We start from the raw sequence: 24,891 nt of genomic DNA, 5'->3' as shown, positions 1-24,891 counted from the left end.
TCCCTACCATTGCATGGTGCATTTGGTGTTTCTCGAGTATTTTATTAATTATTAATTGTTTCTTTTATTATTTCTTTTATTTACAATAATAATTATAATTTTTGGTGAAATAAATTTTGTGTTGTTTTTTCCCTACCATTGTTTTTTCCCTACCAGTGGTTTTACAATAATAATTATAATTTTTGGTGAAATAAATTTTGTGTTGTTTTTTAAAAACCCAGCTACGATCCCCGTAGTGGTTACTTGTATACGTGTATCATAAAGTCTAGTAGGTAAGTAAATAGTAAAATCTAAGTATATATACGAGTATGTATGCAGTTTGAATCAATCTTGGACTTATGAATTGGACCGACCCCTTAGCTTATGTTTACTCTGCACCAGCCTCCTAACTAACCTCACGACCCACGACCTTATACGTAGGAGGTCCGAGGTTCAATTCCCTATGGAGTCAACAAACAAAGATCTGTACTTGGACAAAACCCCAGAAAAGTCCATGTGAAAACACCGGAGGCTCCGTGTACTTGGACAAAACCCCCAGAAAAGTCCATGTGAAAACGCTGGAGGTTCCGGGTTTGATTCCCGGCGGGGTTGTGAAAATTCTCTGCTTTGTCACACGGCGGGGTTGTGAAAATTCTCTGCTTTGTCACACGGCGGGGTTGTGAAAATTCTCTGCTTTGTCACAAATAATTGATGATTTGATTTCGAAGGATTCAAGGTTTACAATGCCATTCACGTACAGAAACAATATCTGGGCTCCATCCATGTCCAAGATGAATCGAAATATTGAAATAAAAATTGTTGCCTTATCTAGCAATCGAACCCGAGACCTTCTGCTTAACAATCTAGTGTCATTCCTGCCTCGGTGGTGTATCTATTGGTCAAGACGCAAGCGTGGCAAACAGGAGGGCGTGAATTCTCTTCCAGTCCAGGTATTTTCATAAATTCATAATTCAGACAACTTATGAAATGAATTTTTAAATTTTTATCCTCAATATTATTTGAGAATTTGGCCACAATAACAGTGGTAGCCTACTGCTGGAGTAAAGGGACTTTTCAGTCCTGTGCGAGCAGTATAAATAAGCACTAATATTATCATTATACGGGTGCACGTGGTATATTTATTTAAAATATGTAGATATAATTAACTAAAAAATAAATAAACAGTATTATCATTTCCTGTTTTTCTGATCAATGAAATAGATACATATTATATTTACCGCTCTTCCGATCTCAGTATTATCATTTCCTGTTTTTCTGATCAATGAAATAGATACATATTATATTTACCTAATTTTTGTGTATTTGTGTATGTCAGTTTGAATAATATGTGTTTTATAATTGTGTACTTACCTGTTAATAATAATATCCTGAGTGAAAACTTGAGATGCGAGCACTCAAGTTGAGTGAAAGTGAACACTTGAATGAGAACCTTGGGAAATGAATTTTGCCCGACCTTTCAAATAACAACTTGGTAGCAAAGTATTGGGAAAATGACACAATAGTCAACTCCCAGCATTTAAAAAGATCAACAACTTGAGTGAAAACCTGAGACGCGAGCACTCAAGTTGAGTGAAAGTAAACATTTGAGTGAAAAGCTTTAAAGATACAATTGAGACTGGAAGTAACACACTAAAAGTTCACTCTGAAGCTTAGATGTAGGCGCAAACAGCCCCAAAAGATGGGTTAAGCTTAATACGAACCTGCGAAGGCTGGAAAACGTCTGAGTAAAACATTCGACTTTGCAAAACGTTGTGCAACGTTTCGAAAGGTTTCACGCTCATCTTTTCCTTCTGATTGAAATGAGATCGAAAGTAAATGAACTACTGAATATGCGGACCCTCAAGTTGAGTGAATGTGAACTCTTGAGTGAAAATATGTTAAAGTGAACACAGGAATTGAGTGAATACGGTTGTCAAGTGTGTGGAAGTTGTTGAACATATTGAAAGGTAAGTGTAATGACGTTAAATTGTAAAAAATACCACATTGCATGTTTTAACGTTTTACATTAGAAAACACAAAACAACCATTCATATTGTTATCAGTCTGACAGTACATATTACATACTTTAAATTGTAAATATAAATGATCTAGAAACTCTGGGATACCTAACCTTACTTTTTAAGATAAAAACAACTTTCCTGGGTCATATTAGAAAAATATTCTTCACGAAGATTCAAGATTTTGAAAATTTAACTTGGAACTTTATCCTTGGAACGGATAAGATTCGTTCTCAGAAGAGTTGGCTTTCTTCTCTCGCTCTCGGGACGATAAGACCTCTGGTGTTACAGTTTCCTCTATCAATCCTCTTAACCTCTTGAAAAAAAAACTTCTCCCTATCAAACCTTATGAAAACAAGAGCCCTTCATAGACAAGCCCTTCAATTGAATTTATGATAATTTTATATCTTGATCACTTTTCGACGTGTATTTACCAAGTTGTTCGAATTATTTTCATTATCAATTCCTTTGATCTCGATATAATTCACACTCAAATCTGAAACCAGAATTTCCTTTCCTGAGGATATCAAGAATAAGGTTTAATTACCCTCATTGAAATTTGTAATATCTTAATCTAACATGGTAAATTCTCAACATATTTCACATCGAAAGAAAAACAATTTTTCAAATGGATTTTCCTTAAGAAATCAAACAACCTGGGTTAGGTAGGTACATTTATGTTTTCCTGTCTGATGTGTGGTAGGTACCGTGGTAGTAGGCACATAAGTGTATAGGTACTGGGTAGGGTACATAGTATCAAAGCTCTCATGCAAGTATCCATTTTACCACAGTAGTGTATGTCGCCTTTACATTTACATGCATCATAGCATCGTAATTCATTAGGTAGCTAACCACATAGGTACACCTACTTCAGTTTTACATTTTTTTTTTTTTTTTTTTTTTTTTACATAGGTACCTATTTAATTTTTTTTTTTTTTGGCACGATTTTCCATAAGAAGCTATCTACATCTCTAATCAATACCGTAAATACCTAAGATCGTTATTAATTTCACATATGTATTTTCATATCAAAAAATATTTATATATTTATTTATTTTTATTTGAATCTATTTTCCTTTTTTAAGAGGTTTGTCAGAGAAAATTGTATGTAACAACGGTTGATGGCTAAAAGTTCTATGTATTTCAATTGAATTTTGCCTTTTTTAGGTGTCCAACGTCACTGTATAACTCCGAAGATCTTTTTGGTGACGGTTCCTTCTATTTGAAACTAAATAATCAACAATAACATTTATCTCCGAATATCGAATAACTCATTTGTGTCCTATAATAACACCGCCATAACAAAGTTCACTATATCCCAAGGGACCTCTACCTAACTGTCTGGTTTGTAGGAAAAAACCCAACCCTGCTGTCTCCAAGAAACAAGAGTGCGTCATGGAATGGAATATTTTTGTGAAATGCGATTAATTTTGTGAATGTGTTTGTGTTTCAGTGGAAAGTTTTGGGTTCTTTTTTGGTTGTGGAAGAATTTCTTGATTTGAAGGTAGGTAGGTAGATATGGTTTAGGTAGGGAGTATCCCTTGTATGATGTTACGATTAGTCCAGTGTAATGCACTTTCTTGCTATGTATAATGTTCCGGGTTCGAATCCTACCTGTGGGGAAAAGTGAAATCTGATACATAGTGTATGGAAGCGTTTTGCTGTTAACGAAATTTTCCTATAAATAGATATAAAAGAACAAGCAGATGATGTCGAAAGAGAAATTACCATTCTATTCTTTTTCTATCATTCTTCTTCGCCTTTTCTCTTGTTCAGTTTTTCGTCCGACTATCGAGTGTTGGTTTGATGACACTGATGCTACAAACGGAAGTTCAGTTCTGTTAGTTATACATATAGTCATCAAACAGGACTTCCTAAGTTCACTAGCACTACGTATGTCTTCAGGACAATAGCATAGCGCTATTCTCAAGACATCTTATGGCTATAGGCTATATAATAGTCCTATAGATATCTATTGTGCACAATGCACATACTATAAAACAAATATTAAATGGAGTATTGGAGGATAAGCATCCCTCCCCCAGCTCCCAACATCATCTAATTTCCCCTCTTTCTCCTTTCATTATCATATTTTCTCAGTCTCCCCCTTTTTCCTCGTCTCTAATATACAGATACCCTCATACCACTACCGAAAAAAGGTTTTTAGCTGAAGGCGAGAGAGAAATTGCTGCGTACCATATTAATATTATCACGACTATCCTGCTGTATTCAATCCTGAATGATGATCCTTTCCCCTTCCATCATTCGATTGGAAGAGAATGAGAAAGGAAGGAGGAGAAAGAAACGGGAGAGGAGAGCGAAAAGTAGGGATAGAGAGAGAACGAGGTAGGAGGGAAAAAGAAAGAGAGGCGTAATCAGAGAACTGATAGAAGGCATCACAGAATATAGGAAAAAAAGTGAGGAGGAAAAAAAGGTTATAAATATATATGAAGGAAAAGGGGGAATAGATCAGTTGCGCTTACTTGGGTGATGTTTCAAAGTCATAGAGCAGGAAAAATGAGGACCAACGGAATTTTTCTTTTTCTTCTACGACTTCTAGATCCCGAGATAAATCGATTTAAAAAATGCCGGTAAATCGTGAATTTTGACGTCACGGCATACGCTCCCGTACACGATGACGTCACATCAAATGTCCCGAGCAAAGCTCCCTCGCAGGCAACACATTAATGTGTTTGTGCGCATACGTTTCTGCGCATTTCTTTCTGCTCCTCCGCAAGCGTGCTTGCATACTGGCGCTACCTAGCGGACGAAAAAAACAACTGCCTAAACGAAAAAAACAACTAAAGTCTGACGTCACACATCTGTGAACTCTTTCTTTTGAACGGAAAATAAAAATTGAATTTTCGACTTTTTACAGTTATTTTTTCGGAGTTTTGACCTCGGATTTGGATTTTTCCCAACATTTTACATAGGAATCGACCATTTATTTATAATTTTTACCTATTTGCAACTGCTCTATTTAAGGACATTTTTTTGAACGATTGCCCTTCATTATAATGCTTTAGCATATAGGAGGCCCGGACTGACAGGCCTAGACCGCGGTCTAGGCCTGTCAGTCAGAACGTGTGTGGCGGAAAATTTTCTGATCGCGGTCTAGGCCTGTCAGTCAGAACGTGTGTGGCGGAAAACTTTCAGATCGCGGTCTAGGTCTGTCAGACAGTCGGAATATGTGTGGCGGTTATTAGGCCTTAGACTAAAAACAGGGAGGAGCTGAGAGCAAAGAGCATAGAGTTTTCTGCTCCCAGTTTTATGCAGTTTAAAGTCGTCACTTCCCTCTATCTGCTCGTTGCTCTATGCGCTAGCTCTTCATGTCACTCTGTTTTTAGCCTTAGGCTAAATCCGTCATGTCGAAAGTCATAAGTGCTAGAGGGGTCGGTAACTATTATTAAAAAAAGAAAGAAAAAAATCCCCGCATTGAACGTGTTAATATGAATGAGAGTCCAAAGGTTGTATTTATGTTTACCTGTTTGGAAATTCAATCCAGAAAAAAAAATTAGGTACCTAAAAAGTTGAGAGGAAAAAAATTCGGCCCAAATTCCAAACCGATCACCCCTATATCAGAGCCCGTCACTTGCCAAACCCCAACATAACCTACTTGGCCTTTGCAGAGAGTGGATCGTTTATTATTCAACATTGAAATATTGAAATAAATTTCATAATTTAAACATTTAATGCCAAACCGATCACCCCTATATCAGAGCCCGTCACTTGCCAAACCCCAACATAACCTACTTGGCCTTTGCAGAGAGTGGATCGTTTATTCAACATTGAAATAAATTTCATAATTTAAACATTTAATAGATTTTGTTTTAATTTTATTACCAATTACTAATTGTCAATTTTAATTTTTTCGTTTATTTCCAAATTTTTACGTGTTAATTTCGTGTCTTCAATTTTCGTCATCGACTTTTAAACTTCTTTCACATTATTTTTGGTACTTTTTTCGTGAACTTCTTTACTTAACTTGAATCCTCTAGTCTACATTTCAGAGTTCTTTTTCGTTTATTTCCAAATTTTTACGTGTTAATTTCGTGTCTTCAATTTTCGTCATCGACTTTTAAACTTCTTTCACATTATTTTTGTTACTTTTTTCGTGAACTTCTTTACTTAACTTGAATCCTCTTGTCTACATTTCATAGTTTTTAACTTTTTGTTCCTATTATTTAATGTACATATTTTAGAAATAAGTCGTTCTTTGATATGAATAATTTTAATTTTAACCTGTGATGTTTTTTGACTGAAACTTTTGACTGAACCGAGAAACAAAACTTTTCGCCCACCGGGATTTCATTTTTCCATCGATTTTTTTCTTTTTTTTTTTATCCTAGTGACAGTTTTTTCCAACTTTTTCTGATCTTCTGAGCAACGAAATCAAGGCTGTGGTCAAAAGGTGAGTTTTTTTTTCCTTTTCTATTACCTACAATACCTACCTCTTTATACAAACGTAGCTACCTAAGACTCCTAAAGCCGGAGGCGTTCTCTACCACCTAACCTTTCGAGCTCTATTATTATGTAACCAAATTCTCAAATAAAAAAGCATAAAATTCCGTGCCTCAGTTGGGATCGTACCCACGCCCTCCTGTTTACAAGGCGATCGGCTTGACCAAATCAAGGCTGTGGTCAAAAGGTGAGTTTTTTTTCCTTTTCTATTACCTACAATACCTACCTACCTCTTTATACAACCTAAGACTCCTAAAGCCGGAGGCGTTCTCTACCACCTAACCTTTCGAGCTCTATTATTATGTAACCAAATTTTCAAATAAAAAAAGCATAAAATTCCGTGCCTCAGTTGGGACCGTACCCACGCCCTCCTGTTTACAAGGCGAGCGGCTTGACCACTACGCCACCGAAGACGGTTCAGGGAATGGCATATGGAATAATTTTTCAAGTACCCAAACGGAATCTTTTCTTTGACGTTTCAGCACCCTCTCAACATCATCATCAGAACGTAACTCACCATGGATTTGATCACACTACTCCTCACCGCTATACTAATAGGTATAACCTCATCCTACCTGTTCAAATTTCTGAGTCGCCGATTCAAATTCATTCAGTTGATCAATAAGCTACCAGGACCTCCTGCGTTACCCTTGCTGGGAAATGCACTTGACAATGCAGTGCCGCGAAACCGTAAGTGTCTTGTATTTATACCTACTTTAATCCCTTAGGTATATCGGCTTTGTTCGAGTTTTTTTTGGGTCACATTAGGATGTTCCAAATTTCACGCGGCGCGGGCCGCAGCTCACAAAATACATTGGGAAGGATCCCTCTTGAGAGCCGAAGAACTCAAGTTTGACATCCCGTCTATCCAGGAATGGAAAATTTTGGTCAAAAATTTCCGCCCTGCCCGGGATTCAAACCCAGCACTTCCGGATTAAATGCACTTGACAATGCAGTGCCGCGAAACCGTAAGTGTCTTGTATTTATACCTACTTTAATACCTTAGGTATATCGGCTTTGTTCGATTTTTTGGGTCACATTAGGATGTTCCAAATTTTATGCGGCGCGGGCCGCAGTTCACAAAATACATTGGGAAGGATCCCTCTTAAGAGCCGAAGAACTCAAGTTTGGCATCCCGTCTATCCAGGAATGGAAAATTTTGGTCAAAAATTTCTGCCCTGCCCGGGATTCAAACCCAGCACTTCCGGATTGAATGCACTTGACAATGCAGTGCCGCGAAACCGTAAGTGTCTTGTATTTATACCTACTTTAATACCTTAGGTATATCGGCTTTGTTCGACTTTTTTGGGTCACATTAGGATGTTCCAAATTTCACGCGGCGCGGGCCGCAGTTCACAAAATACATTGGGAAGGATCCCTCTTGAGAGCCGAAGAACTCAAGTTTGGCATCCCGTCTATCCAGGAATGGAAAATTTTGGTCAAAAATTTCCGCCCTGCCCGGGGTCCGAACCCAGCACTTCCGGATTGCGAGTCTGTTCTCAACCACTCGGCCACAGAGGCGGACCTAAGATAATATTATTTGGCATTGTTCTCCATGAAAGCGGGGGGAGCATCGCTTCCCTTCCTTTCTATAGTTTTTTTCTTCACCCTCCAACTTGTCACTTACCGAAAATAGTAAGTGATTATTCAACCTGGATTCTAAGACTCCCATTAGATCGGTAGAGGCGGACCTAAGATAATATTATTTGGCATTGTTCTCCATGAAAGCGGGGGGAGCATCGCTTCCCTTCCTTTCTATAGTTTTTTTCCTCACCCTCCAACTCGTCACTTACCGAAAATAGTAAGTGATTATTCAACCTGGATTCTAAGACTCCTATTAGATCGGTATACTATTGATGGGTTTATAAAATCTCACTACACGGTACTCATTTATTCTCAGAACTCATGAAGACCTGGATGGCGAGATCTCACAAGTACGCACCTATCTATCGTAGCTGGGGCGGACCAGTGGCGGTGCTTCATCTGACCAGACCTGAGCACATAGAACTGATTCTGAACAGTAGCAAACACATTGAGAAGTCCCTGGTGTAGTTTGCTACTGTTCAGAATCAGTTCTATGTGCTCAGGTCTGGTCAGATGAAGCACCGCCACTGGTCCGCCCCAGCTACGATAGATAGGAGCGTACTTGTGAGATCTCGCCATCCAGGTCTTCATGAGTTCTGAGAATAAATGAGTACCGTGTGGTGAGATTTTATAAACCCATCAACAGTATGCTGATCTAATGGGAGTCTTAGAATCCAGGTTGAATAATCACTTACTCTTTTCGGTAAGTGACAAGTTGGAGGGTGAGGATTAGGCACTGGACTACTGACATCCACTGGTAAGCGAAAACTTCAAAGTAGATTCATGTTGTGTTGGAAACAATATTTATTCAGTATTTGGTGTTACAATATTTATTGGTGAAACAATATTTATTCAGTCACTAGAACTCCTGTTAAACTAACAGCCAGTTAAGTTCCATTTAATTTGTATTGGCGTCATGGAATGGAATATTTTTGTGAAATGCGATTAATTTTGTGAATGTGTTTGTGTTTCAGTGGAAAGTTTTGGGTTCTTTTTTGGATGTGGAAGAATTTCTTGATTTGAAGGTAGGTAGATATGGTTTAGGTAGGGAGTATCCCTTGTATGATGTTACGATTAGTCCAGTGTAATGCACTTTCTTGCTATGTATAATGTACCGGGTTCGAATCCTACCTGTGGGGAAAAGTGAAATCTGATAGTGTATGGACGCGTTTTGCTGTTAACGAAATTTTCCTAAAAATAGATATAAAAGGACAAGCAGATGATGTAGAAAGAGAAATGACCATTCTATTCTTTTTCTATCATTCTTCTTCGCCTTTTCTCGTGTTCAGTTTTTCGTGAGCCTTTCAATCAGCGCTAGAGTGCTTTTATGCTGACATTTGCTTTAGGCTCCAAAATTTTACGAGTGGATGCCCTCCGCACTCAACCTTTGCTATTTCTTTAGCAAGGGAAATTTCAGGCTGGTGTCCTCCCTGCTTAAAGTCTCCCAGCCAGACTTAGTCTTTTGATCTCATAGTTTTTCCCTAAACAATTTACATAGGGAGAAAGGGTAGGTAATACAATGGTAATAATATAGAAATAAAGTCCTAGGAAGCCTTTCAATCAGCGCTAGAGTGCTTTTAGGCTGACATTTGCTTTAGGCTCCAAAATTTTACGAGTGGATGCCCTCCGCACTCAACCTTTGCTATTTCTTTAGCAAAGGAAATTTCAGGCTGGTATCCTCCCTGCTTGAAGTCTCCCAGCCAGACTTAGTCTTTTGATTTCTTAGTTTTTCCCTAAACAATTCATAATCGTTTATTGACAATAATTTTTGACAATTTACATAGGGAGAAAGGGTAGGTAATACAATGGTAATATAGAAATACAGTCCTAGGAAGAGCATGAAATAACAATTCGGTCAGTCATGCATACATAGTCCATATTTATCTTTAAGATGTACATACATATTATTTATGTAGGAGTACATACTAATATGTACATCAGTCATGCATACATAGTCCATATTTATCTTTAAGATGTACATACATATTATTTATGTAGGAGTACATACTAATATGTACATACATACATACGAGATTGTAATAGGGTTGAGGTGAATAGTCCACAACTCCACACACTCTGGGCAGTTCATTCTCTATTGGACTTTGCCTGGGACGAGCCTCTAAACTTTTCCTCACACCTCTGTACACCTGACCTCTCTGTAAAGCTCTCTGCTATCAGCTAGTATAGTAATTGATTTCTGTTTATCAGTATAATCGGATTGCAGTTTGTAATTTGTACTGTGTAAATTCCAAGACCATTGTTGTTTTGCTGCCCCGCTTTAACACGTTGAGTTCCCACGCACCCTCGAGTTCCCTTGACCTCCCCTATGCGCTATGCTCTCCACTCCACGTTATAATCATTACAGTGCTTTAGCATGTAGGAGGCCAGGTTTTGATTCCTGGTAAGGTGGAATTTTTTTTTCATGAATCAATCCTCGGCGTATATTTTCACTTCCGCAGAGTCGGGTATTTAGGGGCCCCTATATGTAGTGAAAATTTTAAAAATAATGTTGTACATGTATTATACTAAAAAATATCGACCTATAATTTGGAGCATCTATAGTTCCAAATTGTCTTGGAATTTTAAAAATCTCCAATGGCCATGGGTATTGAGATCAATGCACAGAGGGATTCCAAGTCTGACTATGTGCGCGCTGTGTATGAAATATCTGAACTAACTATTGTACGATCCCTCAGACCCTGGCTATGGCATCCACTTGTCTTCAAATGGACCAAATACGGTAAGCCATTTTGCTTCGTTTCATCCCAATAAGTCCAATTTCCAATTTTTCCTTTATTTATTTATTTATTTATTTATTCAAAAAGCAAGTACCATTCATCTTCCATGTCGGGTCCCGTCCAACTCAGTATTCTCCAAATAATCAAATCACATAGTTTTTCTTATCGTCCCGAAATCGAAGATTATTATGTAACCAAATTCTCAAATAAAAAAGCATAAAATTCCGTGCCTCAGTTGGGATCGTACCCACGCCCTCCTGTTTACAAGGCGAGTGGCTTGATCACTACGGTCTGTATTATCCAGGCTTTGAGCCCATTTGCCAAAATTGTTACTCAATCTCTATCTTGTTTGTATTATCCAGGCTTTGAGCCCATTTACTCAATCTCTATCTTGTAGGTCGCCGTTATAACCAATGTCTCTCAGTACTACACGGATTTACCAACAAAGTAATTAAAGAGAGAAAGCAACTACTGGAGGAGAAGAAAAACATCGGAGGTGACAAGCCTGACACTACAGAGGATGAAGATCTCGGTAAGTGTTAAGCAACGTCGAGTGAGGTTGGTATTTGAACGGGTGACAATTGGAGGAAGGCTTAATGTTTTCTGAATTTGGGGTGTCTCAGAGAGTCGTGAGTCTATCCAACTTGAAATGAGTAAACAGTGGCTACTTTACCAATAAATTGAGTGGAAAACAGTCCCTTTAGTGTGATCACGCCTACATTTCATTTCAAAATCCTGGATGTTTTCGTGGATGTATTTGTGGAGAAATGTCAGATCCTTGTGGACAAACTAGGAGACAAGTGTGATGGAAAGGCATTCGATGTGTATCCATTCATCACGCGATGTGCTATGGATATTATTTGTGGTAAATGTTCTACACGGACATTCAGTTTTTCTTCTAAGACAAGTGTTTTTTTTTAACCCCGATTTTTATTTCGAAGCAATGAAACAACCGCTACATTGGACTCGTGTGGTCTGTGTCGTAGCATGCCCATCCCGTAGTATGTCCCTCATCAGATGGGCGAGAAGAGACACAATACTGTCAATACTTCCCATATAGGTGCTGTGTCAACAAGAGAACACCAGAAACTACATAACGCGTTACGTTATCAATGTTACCATGATTCTTCTTTACTCTTTATTCATCAGACAGCTCCCATGGCGTAGTGGTCACTGCATAATGCGGTTTTGTGTCGCCTAAAATGAAGTCACAACTCTCGGTCGGGGTTGTTTTTTTGGGGGGGGGGGTCACTAGGGAGCTATTCACTATGAAAACTATTTTTTTTTCAATAGCAGGAACAGAACCCGAGATCTTGATACAAGAGGTTTACCAGTGAACTAACCATGCCTTGTTCTTCTCTCTCCAGGTCAAAAGTTCGCTCTACTAGAGGAGAAATGTATGCTGGCATCTGTCCTGAGGAAATACACGGTAACATCCATGGAGAAACTAGAGAACCTTACACTTGACTTTTCAGTCCTATGCGAGCAGTATAAATAAGCACCATCATTATTATTAAGCTAACGGGTTGTTTGAGCCTGGAAAGAAGGTTGGTAAAATCCACCATCAATCTTTCAATTTCAAAGTGATTTTGAAGCCCCGCACTGCTCGGCTCGGCCTATATTAACACGAAATAGTACCAGCCTAGCTTAGTTAGCTTGGGGGGTAGCGCCCCTGTCTTGTAAGCGCTAGGTCGCGGGTTCGATTTCCGCCCGGAGTGGTTTTTTTCCTAAACAAATAAGGTTGGTTTTCAGAAAGGCTGGCTTTCTCCTATCCTGTCTTCGTTCTTTCTTTGCTTTTGGGACCTTAGCAGTGACAGGTCCATCTATCAAACCTCATAAAGACTGAACATGTTTTCAAGCGGTTTTGTTTCGCCAAATATGAATATCCTACTGACATTCTAATGTTATTCTATCATGTTGTACAGGTGCTAAGTGGCATTCGCATCGCAAAATGATCACGCCTACATTTCATTTCAAAATCCTGGATGTTTTCGTGGATGTATTTGTGGAGAAATGTCAGATCCTTGTGGACAAACTAGGGGACAAGTGTGATGGAAAGGCATTCGATGTGTATCCATTCATCACGCGGTAAAGTGAGGGTCATGGAGTAAACTGTGGGCCATAGAGTAAAATAAAATATGAGTCATGAGGTAAACTGTGGGTTATTTAGGAAAGTGTTAACCATGAGAAATTCAACTGTCAATTTCTATTTTCTCAAACTCACATCATTTTCATGACGACAGAATGTAAAATTTGGTTGGTAGCGCGTCTGCCTTTTAAGTGCTAGGCCGCGGGTCATCACGCGATGTGCTATGGATATTATTTGTGGTAAGTATTCTACACGGACATTCAGTTTTTCTTCTAAGACAAGTGTTTTTTTTTTTAACCCCGATTTTTATTTCGTAGCAATGAAACAACCGCTACATTGGACTCGTGTGGTCTGTGTCGTAGCATGCTCATCCCGTAGTATGTCCCTCATCAGATGGGCGAGAAGAAACACAATACTGTTAATACTTCCCATATAGGTGCTGTGTCAACAAGAGAACACCAGAAACTACATAACGCGTTACGTTATCAATGTTACCATGATTCTTCTTTACTCTTAATTCATTGGGCATTAGGGAACCCAAGTCTAATGTTGGACAAATTTCTGTAGGCTGTTCGTTACGTTAAAAGGTTAAAGCATTTTTTTAAGCTATAGAGGAGCTCTTTCACCCAATATCATTACAGTGCTTTAGCATGTAGGAGGCCGGGTTTGGATTCCTGGTAAGGTGGAATTTTTTTTTTTTTTCATGAATCAATCCTCGGCGTATATTTTCACTTCCGCAGAGTCGGGTATTTAGGGGCCCGTATATGTAGTGAAAATTTTAAAAATAATGTTGTACATGTATTATACTAAAAAATATCGACCTATAGTTTGGAGCATCTATAGTTTGAAATTGTCTTGGAATTTTAAAAAAATCTCCAATCTAGATCTTGGACCAGCCACTCACACTTAGACGGTCTATCAGACTGTCGCGTCGGAACTTTCAAATCGCGGTCTAGGCCTGTCAGTCAGAACGTGTGTGGCGGAAAACTTTCAGATCGCGGTCTAGGTCTGTCAGTCAGAACGTGTGTGGCGGAAAACTTTCAGATCGCAGTCTAGGCCTGTCAGTCAGAACGTGTGTGGCGGAAAACTTTCAGATCGCGGTCTAGGCTTGTCAGTCAGAACGTGTGTGGCGGAAAACTTTCAGATCGCGGTCTAGGTCTGTCAGTCAACGTGTGTGGCGGAAAACTTTCAGATCGCGGTCTAGGCCTGTCAGTCAGAACGTTTGTGGCGGAAAACTTTCAGATCGCGGTCTAGGCCTGTCAGTCAGAACGTGTGTGGCGGAAAACTTTCAGATCGCGGTCTAGGCCTGTCAGTCAGAACGTTCATCACGCGATGTGCTATGGATATTATTTGTGGTAAGTATTCTACACGGACATTCAGTTTTTCTTCTAAGACAAGTGTTTTTTTTTTAACCCCGATTCTCATTTCGTAGCAATGAAACAACCGCTACATTGGACTCGTGTGTTCTGTGTCGTCATATAAATGCGCATAGCGACCGGTGCCAGCATGGTAGGTAAACATTGGATTTTAGGATTATTGAGATATTGGGAAGAATCCTACAATGCTGCAGTGAGTACCAAAGTTGTGACATAATAACACAAAGAAATTGCATTTACATTTTATTCATCAGGCATTAGGGAACCCAAGTCTAATGTTGGGCAAATTTCTGTAGGCTGTTCGTTACGTTAAAAGGTTAAAGCATACTTCCCATATAGGTGCTGTGTCAACAAGAGAACACCAGAAACTACATAACGCGTTACGTTATCAATGTTACCATGATTCTTCTTTATTCCTTATTCACCGGGCATTAGGAAACTTAAGTCTAATGTTGGACAAATTTCTGTAGGCTGTTCGTTACGTTAAAAGGTTAAAGCCCTTTTTTTAAGCTATAGAGGAGCTCTTTCACCCAACCACGGGTTTTATAAGCTATAAAAATTGATAATCTTGAACTTTTGTTTCTTCACAGAGACGGCCATGGGTATTGAGATCAATGCACAGAGGGATTCCAAGTCTGACTATGTGCGCGCTGTGTATGAAATATCTGAACTAACTATTGTAAGATCCCTCAGACCCTGGCTATGGCATCCTCTTGTCTTCAAATGGACCAAATACGGTAAGCCATTTTGCTTCGTTTCATCCCAATAAGTCCAATTTCCAATTTTTCCTTTATTTATTTATTCCAAAAAGCAAGTACCATCCATATTCCATGTCGGGTCCCGTCCAACTCAGTATTCTCCAAATAAGCAAACTACATAGTTTTTCTTGTCGTCCCGAAATCGAAGAGCTAAGGAGGACAGGATAGGAGAAAGCCAGCCTTTCGGAGAACGAACCTTGTTCGTTTAGGATAACATCGCCTTGGGCGGGGGGAATCAAACCCGTGACCTAGCGCTTGCAATTACCCTCCAAACGAACTAGGCTTTGAACCCATTTGCCAAATTGTTACTCAATCTCTATTCCAGGTCGCCGTTATAACCAATGTCTCTCAGTACTACACGGATTTACCAACAAGGTAATTAAAGAGAGAAAGCAACTACTGGAGGAGAAGAAAAACATCGGAGGTGACAAGCCTGACACTACAGAGGATGAAGATCTGGGTAAGTGTTAAGCAACGTCGAGCGAGGTTGGTATTTGAACGGGTGACCGCCAACCGCCAATGCCATGATCACAATGTTTTCTGAATTTGGGGTGTCTCAGAGAGTCGTCAGTCTATCTTACTTGAAATGAGTAAACAGTGGCTACTTTACCAATAAATTGAGTGGAAAACAGTCCCTTTAGTGCATTTACTAAGGCATTGGATTCATAACTATGAGAACTGCGGTTCGAATTCAAGAAACTATATGAAAAAAATAAGCCAAATACAGCTAATTGAAAACTTTAAAGTTGTTTATCTCGAAACTAGATTTTCCGGATATGGCCCTTCTTACTGGCTGCTCCTCATTTGCTAAGGCATTGGATTCATAACTAAGAGAACTGCGGTTCGAATTCAAGAAACTATATGAATTAAAGAGAGAAAGCAACTACTGGAGGAGAAGAAAAACATCGGAGGTGACAAGCCTGACACTACAGAGGATGAAGATCTGGGTAAGTGGGTAAGTGTTAAGCAACGTCGAGCGAGGTTGGTATTTGAATGGGTGACCGCCAACGCCATGATCACAATGTTTTCTGAATTTGGGGTGTCTCAGAGAGTCGTGAGTCTATCTCAATAGCTAGGGTACTTACTTGAAATGAGTAAACAGTGGCTACTTTACCAATAAATTGAGTGGAAAACAGTCCCTTTAGTGCATTTTTGCTAAGGCATTGGATTCATAACTAAGAGAAGAAACTATATGAAAAAATAAGCCAAAATAACCCAAATATTACAAATGATTAAGTTGAAAGGAATTACTTATTATAATTTTATTCATTCATTTTTTCATTCTTGTTGTCCAGGTAAGAAGAAACGTATGGCATTCTTGGATCTCCTCCTAGAAGCATCGGAGCATGCTAGTACACCACTCACTGATGTCGAGATAAGAGAAGAAGTTGACACGTTCATGTTTGAGGTAAGGTACTGACCTAGGGTTTGCTATACATGGGTCTTTTTTATAAAATTGTAATATTTATTGTACACAAGACCTTGTTTAGACTGCGGGAGTAAAGTAACTTTTCAGTCTCATTTTGGCAGTATAAGCAGGGTATATTCTAATTCTAAGAGACTCGAGAATCGAACCCGGGACCTAGGGTTTTGCTTTGATGTCGAGATAAGAGAAGAAGTTGACACGTTCATGTTTGAGGTAAGGTACTCTGGGATTCGAACCCGGGACCTAGGGTTTGCTATACATGGGTCTTTTTATAAAATTGTAATATTTATTGTACCAAATACACAAGACCTTGTTTAAACTGCGGGAGTAAAGGGACTTTTCAGTCTCATTTTGGCAGTATAACCAGGGTATATTCTAATTCTAAGAGACTCGGGAATCGAACCCGGGACCTAGGTTTTTGCTATACAATCTATACATGGAATACGGGGCGCACTCAGCCTTGTGAGGTAGTTGAGTATGGAATACGGGGCGCACTCAGCCTTGTGAGGCAGTTGAGTATCTTCTTTGCATGAGTAGCGATCAGTGGCAGCATTACTAGGGTCAATATCTTCCTTGCATGAGTAGCGATCAGTGGCAGCATTACTAGGGTCAAAAGAAAAGTTGTAGAAATGATTAAATCAGTAAAAGAGGCTCTTAGTAATGACGGAGTTGGCGTTTTTCGTCTCAATCAGCCCTAGCTAGGGTAATTGCTTTGGACTGACATTTGGTTTTGGTTACAAAATTTTCACGTTTGGATGCCATTCTCACTCAATCTTTGCTATTTCTTTAGCAAGGGAAATTGTATTCGTTTTATTGGAAAAAAATCGGTTCACCCTTAAATATAAAAAAAAACCTTAAAATCGTAGAAATGTTATTTAAAATCCCCTATCCTCTCACAGGGACACGACACAACAACAGCCGGAATCTGCTGGTCTCTCTTCCTCCTGGGATCTCATCCCCACTATCAGGACAAAGTATGCGCTGAACTGGACACGATCTTTGCCGAAGACCCAGACCGGAAAATCACGATGCGAGATCTGAATGATATGAAATATCTGGAACGTGTCATCAAGGAGGATCTCATCCCCACTATCAGGACAAAGTATGCGCTGAACTGGACACGATCTTTGCCGAAGACCCAGACCGGAAAATCACGATGCGAGACCTGAATGATATGAAATATCTGGAACGTGTCATCAAGGAAAGTCTGAGACTATTCCCTAGCGTACCATTCATAGGACGAGTACTGTCTGAAGATACTCAGTTTGGTAAGATATAATATAATAGAATAGAGCAGAATAGAATATATATACCTTGTTTATCCTGCCATATTGAGAGTGAAAAGTCCCTTTAAACAAACATGTTCCCATTGTTCAGTCTAAACAAGGTCTTATTGTACATATATTTCATAGCTAAAGTTTACAATTATGTTGTTGTTTACTAATGCAAAGGAAGTAGTTCAACCTTGTTTAAATAACAAAAAGGGGAGGGGAAGAGAGAGAGAGAGAGAGAGAGAGAAAGCGTCTAAACAAGGTCTTATTGTACATATATTTCATAGCTAAAGTTTACAATTATGTTGTTGTTTACTAATGCAAAGGAAGTAGTTCAACTTTGTTTAAATTACAAAAACGGGAGGGGGAGAGAGAGAGAGAGAGAGAGAGAGAAAGAAAGAGGGAGAAAGAAAGAGGGAGAAAGAAAGAGAGAGAGAGAAAGAGAGAGAGAGAAAGAGAGAGAGAGAGAGAAAGAGAGAGAAGAGAGAGAGAGAGAGAGAGAGAGAGAGAGAGAGAGAGAGAGAGAGAGAGAGAGAGAGAGAGAGAGAGAGAGAATATATGTAGGTATAAGGGAAAGATATAACTAGCGAATGCCAAAGTAGTGTATATTGCATATTGAATAACAGCATTTTTTCAAAAACATAATTTCCCGTCTTCTCAACAGAGCGTCAATGAATGATTTCCTGTTTGTTTCTCAGGTCAGTACCTAGTACCAGCGGGTACTTACATCAATGTGGAGATATTCCATGTACATAGATGTCCGGATCAGTTTCCAGAGCCTAACAGTTTCAATCCGGATAACAAGCGCTAGGTCGTGGGTTCGATTTCCGCCCGGAGTGGTTTTTTTCCTAAACAAATAAGGTTCGTTTTCAGAAAGGCTGGCTTTCTCCTATCCTGTCTTCGTTCTTTCTTTGCTTTTGGGACCTTAGCAGTGACAGGTCCATCTATCAAACCTCATAAAGACTGAACATGCTTTCAAGCGGTTTTGTTTTCATTTCATTTTCATTCATTTTTCAAACATAGCAAAAGGTGCTCTCATTTATTTTTATATAATTATAATAAACAAGAATACAACACATTAGGTACAAACATAAGGTGGTGGTGGTGTTGTTGATGATGATATGATGTGATGTATTGTTTTAATGCTAAACTACCCACACTAAGGGACACTTGGTTAATAATATCCTACTGACATTCTAATGTTATTCTATCATGTTGTACAGGTGCTAAGTGGCATTCGCATCGCAAAATGATCACGCCTACATTTCATTTCAAAATCCTGGATGTTTTCGTGGATGTATTTGTGGAGAAATGTCAGATCCTTGTGGACAAACTAGGGGACAAGTGTGATGGAAAGGCATTCGATGTGTATCCATTCATCACGCGATGTGCTATGGATATTATTTGTGGTAAGTATTCTACACGGACATTCAGTTTTTCTTCTAAGACAAGTGTTTTTTTTTTTAACCCCGATTTTTATTTCGTAGCAATGAAACAACCGCTACATTGGACTCGTGTGTTCTGTGTCGTAGCATGCCCATCCCGTAGTATGTCCCTCATCAGATGGGCGAGAAGAGACACAATACTGTCAATACTTCCCATATAGGTGCTGTGTCAACAAGAGAACACCAGAAACTACATAACGCGTTACGTTATCAATGTTACCATGATTCTTCTTTATTCCTTATTCACCGGGCATTAGGAAACTTAAGTCTAATGTTGGACAAATTTCTGTAGGCTGTTCGTTACGTTAAAAGGTTAAAGCCCTTTTTTTAAGCTATAGAGGAGCTCTTTCACCCAACCACGGGTTTTATAAGCTATAAAAATTGATAATCTTGAACTTTTGTTTCTTCACAGAGACGGCCATGGGTATTGAGATCAATGCACAGAGGGATTCCAAGTCTGACTATGTGCGCGCTGTGTATGAAATATCTGAACTAACTATTGTAAGATCCCTCAGACCCTGGCTATGGCATCCACTTGTCTTCAAATGGACCAAATACGGTAAGCCATTTTGCTTCGTTTCATACCAATAAGTCTAATTTCCAAATTTTCCTTTATTCATTTATTCCAAAAAGCAAGTACCATTCATCTTCCATGTCGGGTTCCGTCCAACTCAGTATTCTCCAAATAAGCAAACTACATAGTTTTTCTTATCGTCCCGAAATCGAAGCCCTAAGGAGGACATGATAGGAGAAAGCCAGCCTTTCGGAGAACGAACCTTGTCCGTTGAGGATAACATCGCCTTGGGCGGGGGGAATCAAACCCGTGACCTAGCGCTTGCAATTACCCTCCAAACGAACTAGGCTTTGAGCCCATTTGCCAAATTGTTACTCAATCTCTATCTTGTTTGTATTATCCAGGCTTTGAGCCCATTTGCCAAATTGTTACTCAATCTCTATCTTGTTTGTATTATCCAGGCTTTGAGCCCATTTGCCAAATTGTTACTCAATCTCTATCTTGTTTGTATTACCCAGGCTTTGAGCCCATTTGCCAAATTGTTACTGAATCTCTAGGCGGATTTTATCCTGAAGGGATAATGTTCGTTCTGGGAACGGCTGGCTTTCTCCTATCCTGTCTTCCTTCTCTCTTCGATTTCGGGACGATAGGACCTCTTAAAAAGAAAAAAAAAAAAATGTAAAAACTCTTATGAATAATTGACAAGCGGTCTTTGTTTATTTCAGAACTGACTTGTGGTCCCGTAGCTATAAGGGGTATCATGATTTTCTTTGTTTATTGTTTTGTTGTATGTAATTCTGTCTTTATTGATTTTTCTCTTGTATGTAAATAATTATTTGATGTGTACATTATAATCATTCTACGTGTTTTCTTTGATGAACTGGTGTGTTCTTCATTTTCTCCTTGTAGCTTTTCTTCCTCAAATTGTACATGGTAAGAACATTGGTGATTGCTGAACTGTGCTTCAAACTGAGGGATAAAAATAGTTAATAACATTTCCAAAATTTGGTTTTTGTTTCTGTATAATGCTATCCAAATATTTTTATGGTGGATTTCACGAATGACTTGATGAGAGATTTAACTAATGGGAGCATTTTTAATGATGAAAAATCTGTTGTGAACATCACACGACTTTCTTATCCTATTGAATGGTGCTTATTTGGGTGTTCTGTTGTAACATTTACAATATCTCTAACCGTTTAGTCGATATATGTAGCTGAAAACCGTCAAAAAGCGTTAAAGCAGTCGAAACTCATCAAAAAGCGGTCAAAATACCGCCAACCGCAGCACCTATTTTAACCAAACGTTTTGTGTTGCATCCTTGTCACATTTGTGAACTACATACCAAATTTCAAGTCCTTAGCTTATACCGTTCCCGGGATATTGTTAAATTACACCGAAAACCACCAAAAAGCGGTAAAATGCCGCCAAGCGTTGCACTGGTCTTAACCAAAAGTTTCGTGTCGCATCCTTGTGACATTTGAAAGATTCATACCAAATTCCAAATTTCAAGTCTTTAGCTCTTACCGTTCTCGAGATATTTTGTTTACAGACAGACACACACACGGACCAATGGGTGAAACTTTGGATTTAGGGTTTAGGCTCTAGGGACCTCAAAACGTGTTTTGACACTAAAATGTGACCATCGAAAATTTGACCCGATTACATTACTTTCCTTCCTATAGGATAAGGAAAGTAAAAAAGGAGTTTCTAACTATCCAAACAGGAGTTTTTAAGAACTCCTCCTTTTTGTATTTTTAAAAAATCCTTTTGGGATGATTAAAAATTCTCCCATTAGTGAAATCTCTCATTAAGTCATTGGTGAAATTCACTATTAGTGTTTTATTGTTTCTTATTCAAACCAAAGTATTTATCAGGTTGGCTAGTAGTGTTAGGAACCAATAGGCAGCGCTCACATAGATGATCCAAGAGATACAAAAGTTCAGCCTCTCTTTGTAGATAAATTTCTTTTGATGATATTCTTTGGTAAACCGTTCATTCAGAAAGTATAAAACTGTTGCACGATACAAATGCACGAACATGGATTCCCATCGAAAATCTAACGAAGCATCAAACCGTTTTCTATCTGCCTTGGACATTTCATTCACCATCGCTCGAGTATTGTTGTTTGTAAAATGCCATTCGTTTGTTGCGAAATGTTCGATGGTCTTATTGAAAAACTTGATCTTGCGATAGAACTTCATAATCTGGGGCTTTCGATTATACCACCTTTCAACCAGGGAAAACATAATAGCAGGCGTTAAATGTAGAACAAGGAATAGGATCCTATACAGAAAGGTGTTACTGACGAAGTAAATGGATGGTGGCCACATTCTACATTGAGAACTTTCCTCAGCTAATATTGCGTACCTTCTATTCTTCTTTATGAAATCTATCAGCCTCACTCTATTGTCATTGTAGGAGACGTAGTTGAATACTGTAGGTCGGTCCTTGTTAGGTTGTTGTGTACTATGATACCAGGCGAGCGCAGTCATGGCATTAATAGTACGATCACCTGGGACTATGTCAATGACAATAGTAGTGTCTATTAGACTCACACGCATCAGCCCAATCCCTGCGGCCAATCCTACACCCATCACACTATTGAATCCTTTGATCTGAAATATGAAAACCACAATGATATGAATAACATTACCAAGAGCTAAAAAAACTTATAGTCCATGACTGTCAGTTGAGACAGAATAAGAGCCATAAATTTAGATTGGTAGTGTTCGACCAACTTACATCCCTTTGATTGGTAAGTTAGTATTTGATGAGTGCTAAGGAAGTCTTTAAGTTATAGTAGTGTCTATTAGACTCACACGCATCAGCCCAATCCCTGCGGCCAATCCTACACCCATCACACTATTGAATCCTTTGATCTGAAACATGAAAACCACAATGATATGAATAATATTAACAAGAGCTAAAAAAACTTATAGTCCATGACTGTCAGCCGAGACAGAATAAGAGCCATAAATTTAGATTGGTAGTGTTCGACCAACTTACATCCCTTTGATTGGCAAGTTAGTATTTGATGAGTGCTAAGGAAGTCTTTAAGTTATACAGGGTGGTCCAGAGTTACCTGACGGTTTTGATTTGCCCATTACTTTGTTATAACTTGTCGTAGCTTGTTCAAATTAATATCACTAAGTTTGGAACTATTAAATGAGCTTTTGTTACAATGAAGTCGTGGACCCCACAACATCAAGCTCTCGCTGTGGTGTTTTTTTTTTTTGGTCACTAGGGAGCTATTCACTATGAAAACTATTTTTTTTTTTTTCAATAGCAGGAATAGAACCCGATACCTTGATACGAGAGCTTTACCAGTGAACTAACCATGCCTTGTTCTTCTCTCTCCAGGTCAAAAGTTCGCCCTACTAGAGGAGAAATGTATGCTGGCATCTGTCCTGAGGAAATACACGGTAACATCCATGGAGAAACTGGAGAACCTTACACTCATGAATGAACTTATCCTACGACCAGAATCAGGAATACAAGTCAAACTCACACCCCGCGTACCAGCCAAACAGTAAACTGTGGGTCACAGTCTGTATAAAATGTGGGCCACACAGTAAAGTGAGGGTCATGGAGTAAACTGTGGGCCATAGAGTAAAATAAAATATGAGTCATGAGGTAAACTGTGGGTTATTTAGGAAAGTTTTAACCATGAGAAATTTAACTGTCAATTTCTATTTTCTCAAACTCACATCATTGTGATGACGACAGAATTTAAAATTTGGTTGATAGCGCGTCTGCCTTTTAAGCGCTAGGCCGCGGGTTCGATTACCGCATCAAAATTTTGTGCATCAATATGACCGGTAACGATATCCACTTTCTCGTGATAGTTTGGATTTGTCAATCTCAAGCGGTCAAAAACAGTGTCGTTAAAATAATCTCTCACGCGCTCGTCCACGCTATTAGATTTTCCCTTGCGTATGAGCAGAATAAGTTTGCGGATTTGTGGACAGCAGCGCAGTAGCTTCTCAACCAATAGGGAGCCGAGGAACCCAGTAGCTCCTGTGATGAAAACCGTTTGGTCCTTGTAGAATTCTTGGATAGGTGAGGGCGTATCATCATCCCATATTATGTCCTCAGCATTGTCTTCCTTTTCCAGTTTATCCCAAATAACACTGGGCTCACCGTTCTTGTCGAATATGACCGGTAACGATATCCACTTTCTCGTGATAGTTTGGATTTGTCAATCTCAAGCGGTCAAAAACAGTGTCGTTAAAATAGTCTTTCACGCGCTCGTCCACGCTATTAGATTTTCCCTTGCGTATGAGCAGAATAAGTTTGCGGATTTGTGGACAGCAGCGCAGTAGCTTCTCAACCAATAGGGAGCCGAGGAACCCAGTAGCTCCTGTGATGAAAACCGTTTGGTCCTTGTAGAATTCTTGGATAGGTGAGGGCGTATCATCATCCCATATTATGTCCTCAGCATCGTCTTCCTTGTCCAGTTTATCCCAAATAACACTGGGCTCACCGTTCTTGTCATTTGAATCCTTGAGAAGTTCGTCACTCATCTTAGAGAACATAGCAGGGTTGGCGTACACCATGGTTAATTTTATATTGAATAAATATTCACGAAAAATCTCTACTTATAGGTATTCAGTGTTTATTGGTAAAAACCAAATTTCATTTTACTTCTTCACATTGAATGTATAAATTTCATACTAGAGATATAACTTTTAGTTATAAAAATCTCTACTTATAGGTATTCAGTGTTTATTGGTAAAAACCAAATTTCATTTTACTTCTTCACATTGAATGTATAAATTTCATACCTACTAGAGATATAACTTTTAGTTAGGTTGTATTATTGATTAGGAGGGTCAGAGAGAAATCGTTTTGAATATGTAGATTAAAATCAAGAGACTCACTTAAAAATCAGATCACTTAATTTGACGAATATTATTTCGATATAAAACTTGCATTACTTTGATGTTGGAAGGAATTTAACACGAAATGTAGACTATACCTACTTTGAGAAATTAATGAAGAGTTGAAAAGGGAACGTGCAAAAAGTTGAAATTATTGCCAGTGCAATTATGACACCCGTCTCTATAGGTAACCTCTGACCTACACATATACAGGGTACCTATTTATAAAGTCTTTCCAAGGGCTGGATTTTTCGAAAACCGCTTAGAACAGGGGTTTCCAACTAGCGGCCTCCATACCATTTTTGTGGCCCGCGAACCTTTTTGAGATTTGTACAAAACTTACCTAAAT

At 38.8% G+C, this 24,891-nt stretch overlaps 3 protein-coding genes across 3 annotated transcripts; 1 reads left to right on the top strand and 2 right to left on the bottom strand.

Annotated features, from left to right (window-relative positions):
- The first annotated feature begins 6,018 nt into the window (after positions 1-6,018).
- Positions 6,019-23,432, top strand: LOC103519471 (cytochrome P450 4C1). The gene is made up of 16 exons (XM_026830959.1): positions 6,019-6,408; positions 6,941-7,148; positions 8,359-8,504; positions 8,556-8,625; positions 8,770-8,799; positions 12,706-12,856; positions 14,190-14,224; positions 14,836-14,982; positions 15,329-15,463; positions 16,299-16,411; positions 17,329-17,439; positions 17,571-17,697; positions 18,399-18,506; positions 18,924-19,109; positions 19,558-19,704; positions 22,996-23,432. Exons 2-16 carry the CDS (start codon positions 6,977-6,979, stop codon positions 23,193-23,195), a joined length of 1,878 nt encoding a protein of 625 aa, XP_026686760.1. The 5' UTR covers positions 6,019-6,408; positions 6,941-6,976; the 3' UTR covers positions 23,196-23,432.
- Positions 21,391-22,291, bottom strand: LOC113471650 (fatty acyl-CoA reductase wat-like). Its single transcript, XM_026830960.1, has one exon. It carries the CDS (start codon positions 22,254-22,256, stop codon positions 21,516-21,518), a length of 741 nt encoding a protein of 246 aa, XP_026686761.1. The 5' UTR covers positions 22,257-22,291; the 3' UTR covers positions 21,391-21,515.
- Positions 23,246-24,352, bottom strand: LOC103519469 (fatty acyl-CoA reductase wat-like). Its single transcript, XM_008484557.3, has 3 exons — positions 23,851-24,352; positions 23,450-23,507; positions 23,246-23,257 (listed from the first exon to the last, which is right to left on the bottom strand). The coding sequence occupies exons 1-3, from the start codon at positions 24,216-24,218 to the stop codon at positions 23,246-23,248; spliced, it is 438 nt and encodes a 145-aa protein (XP_008482779.3). The 5' UTR covers positions 24,219-24,352.
- Positions 24,353-24,891: the final 539 nt, after the last annotated feature.

This window comes from Diaphorina citri, unplaced genomic scaffold (assembly GCF_000475195.1).
Source record: "Diaphorina citri unplaced genomic scaffold, Diaci psyllid genome assembly version 1.1 scaffold2741, whole genome shotgun sequence".
NCBI lineage: Eukaryota > Metazoa > Arthropoda > Insecta > Hemiptera > Psyllidae > Diaphorina > Diaphorina citri.
This window is presented reverse-complemented; position numbering and strand designations above follow the sequence as displayed.

What these genes read in the sequence shown, in the direction of transcription:
- LOC103519471 (XM_026830959.1), top strand. Translation starts at nt 6,977, where the DNA reads ATGGATTTGATCACACTACTCCTCACCGCTATACTAATAGGTATAACC. An exon ending in CAATGCAGTGCCGCGAAACC is followed by an intron (nt 7,149 to 8,358) that starts GTAAGTGTCTTG and finishes ATTTATTCTCAG; the next exon opens with AACTCATGAAGACCTGGATG. An exon ending in CTTCAAATGGACCAAATACG is followed by an intron (nt 19,705 to 22,995) that starts GTAAGCCATTTT and finishes TACCAGTGAACT; the next exon opens with AACCATGCCTTGTTCTTCTC.
- LOC113471650 (XM_026830960.1), bottom strand. Translation starts at nt 22,256, where the DNA reads ATGGGTGTAGGATTGGCCGCAGGGATTGGGCTGATGCGTGTGAGTCTA.
- LOC103519469 (XM_008484557.3), bottom strand. Translation starts at nt 24,218, where the DNA reads ATGGTGTACGCCAACCCTGCTATGTTCTCTAAGATGAGTGACGAACTT. An exon ending in TTGAGATTGACAAATCCAAA is followed by an intron (nt 23,508 to 23,850) that starts CTATCACGAGAA and finishes GACAAATCCAAA; the next exon opens with CTATCACGAGAAAGTGGATA.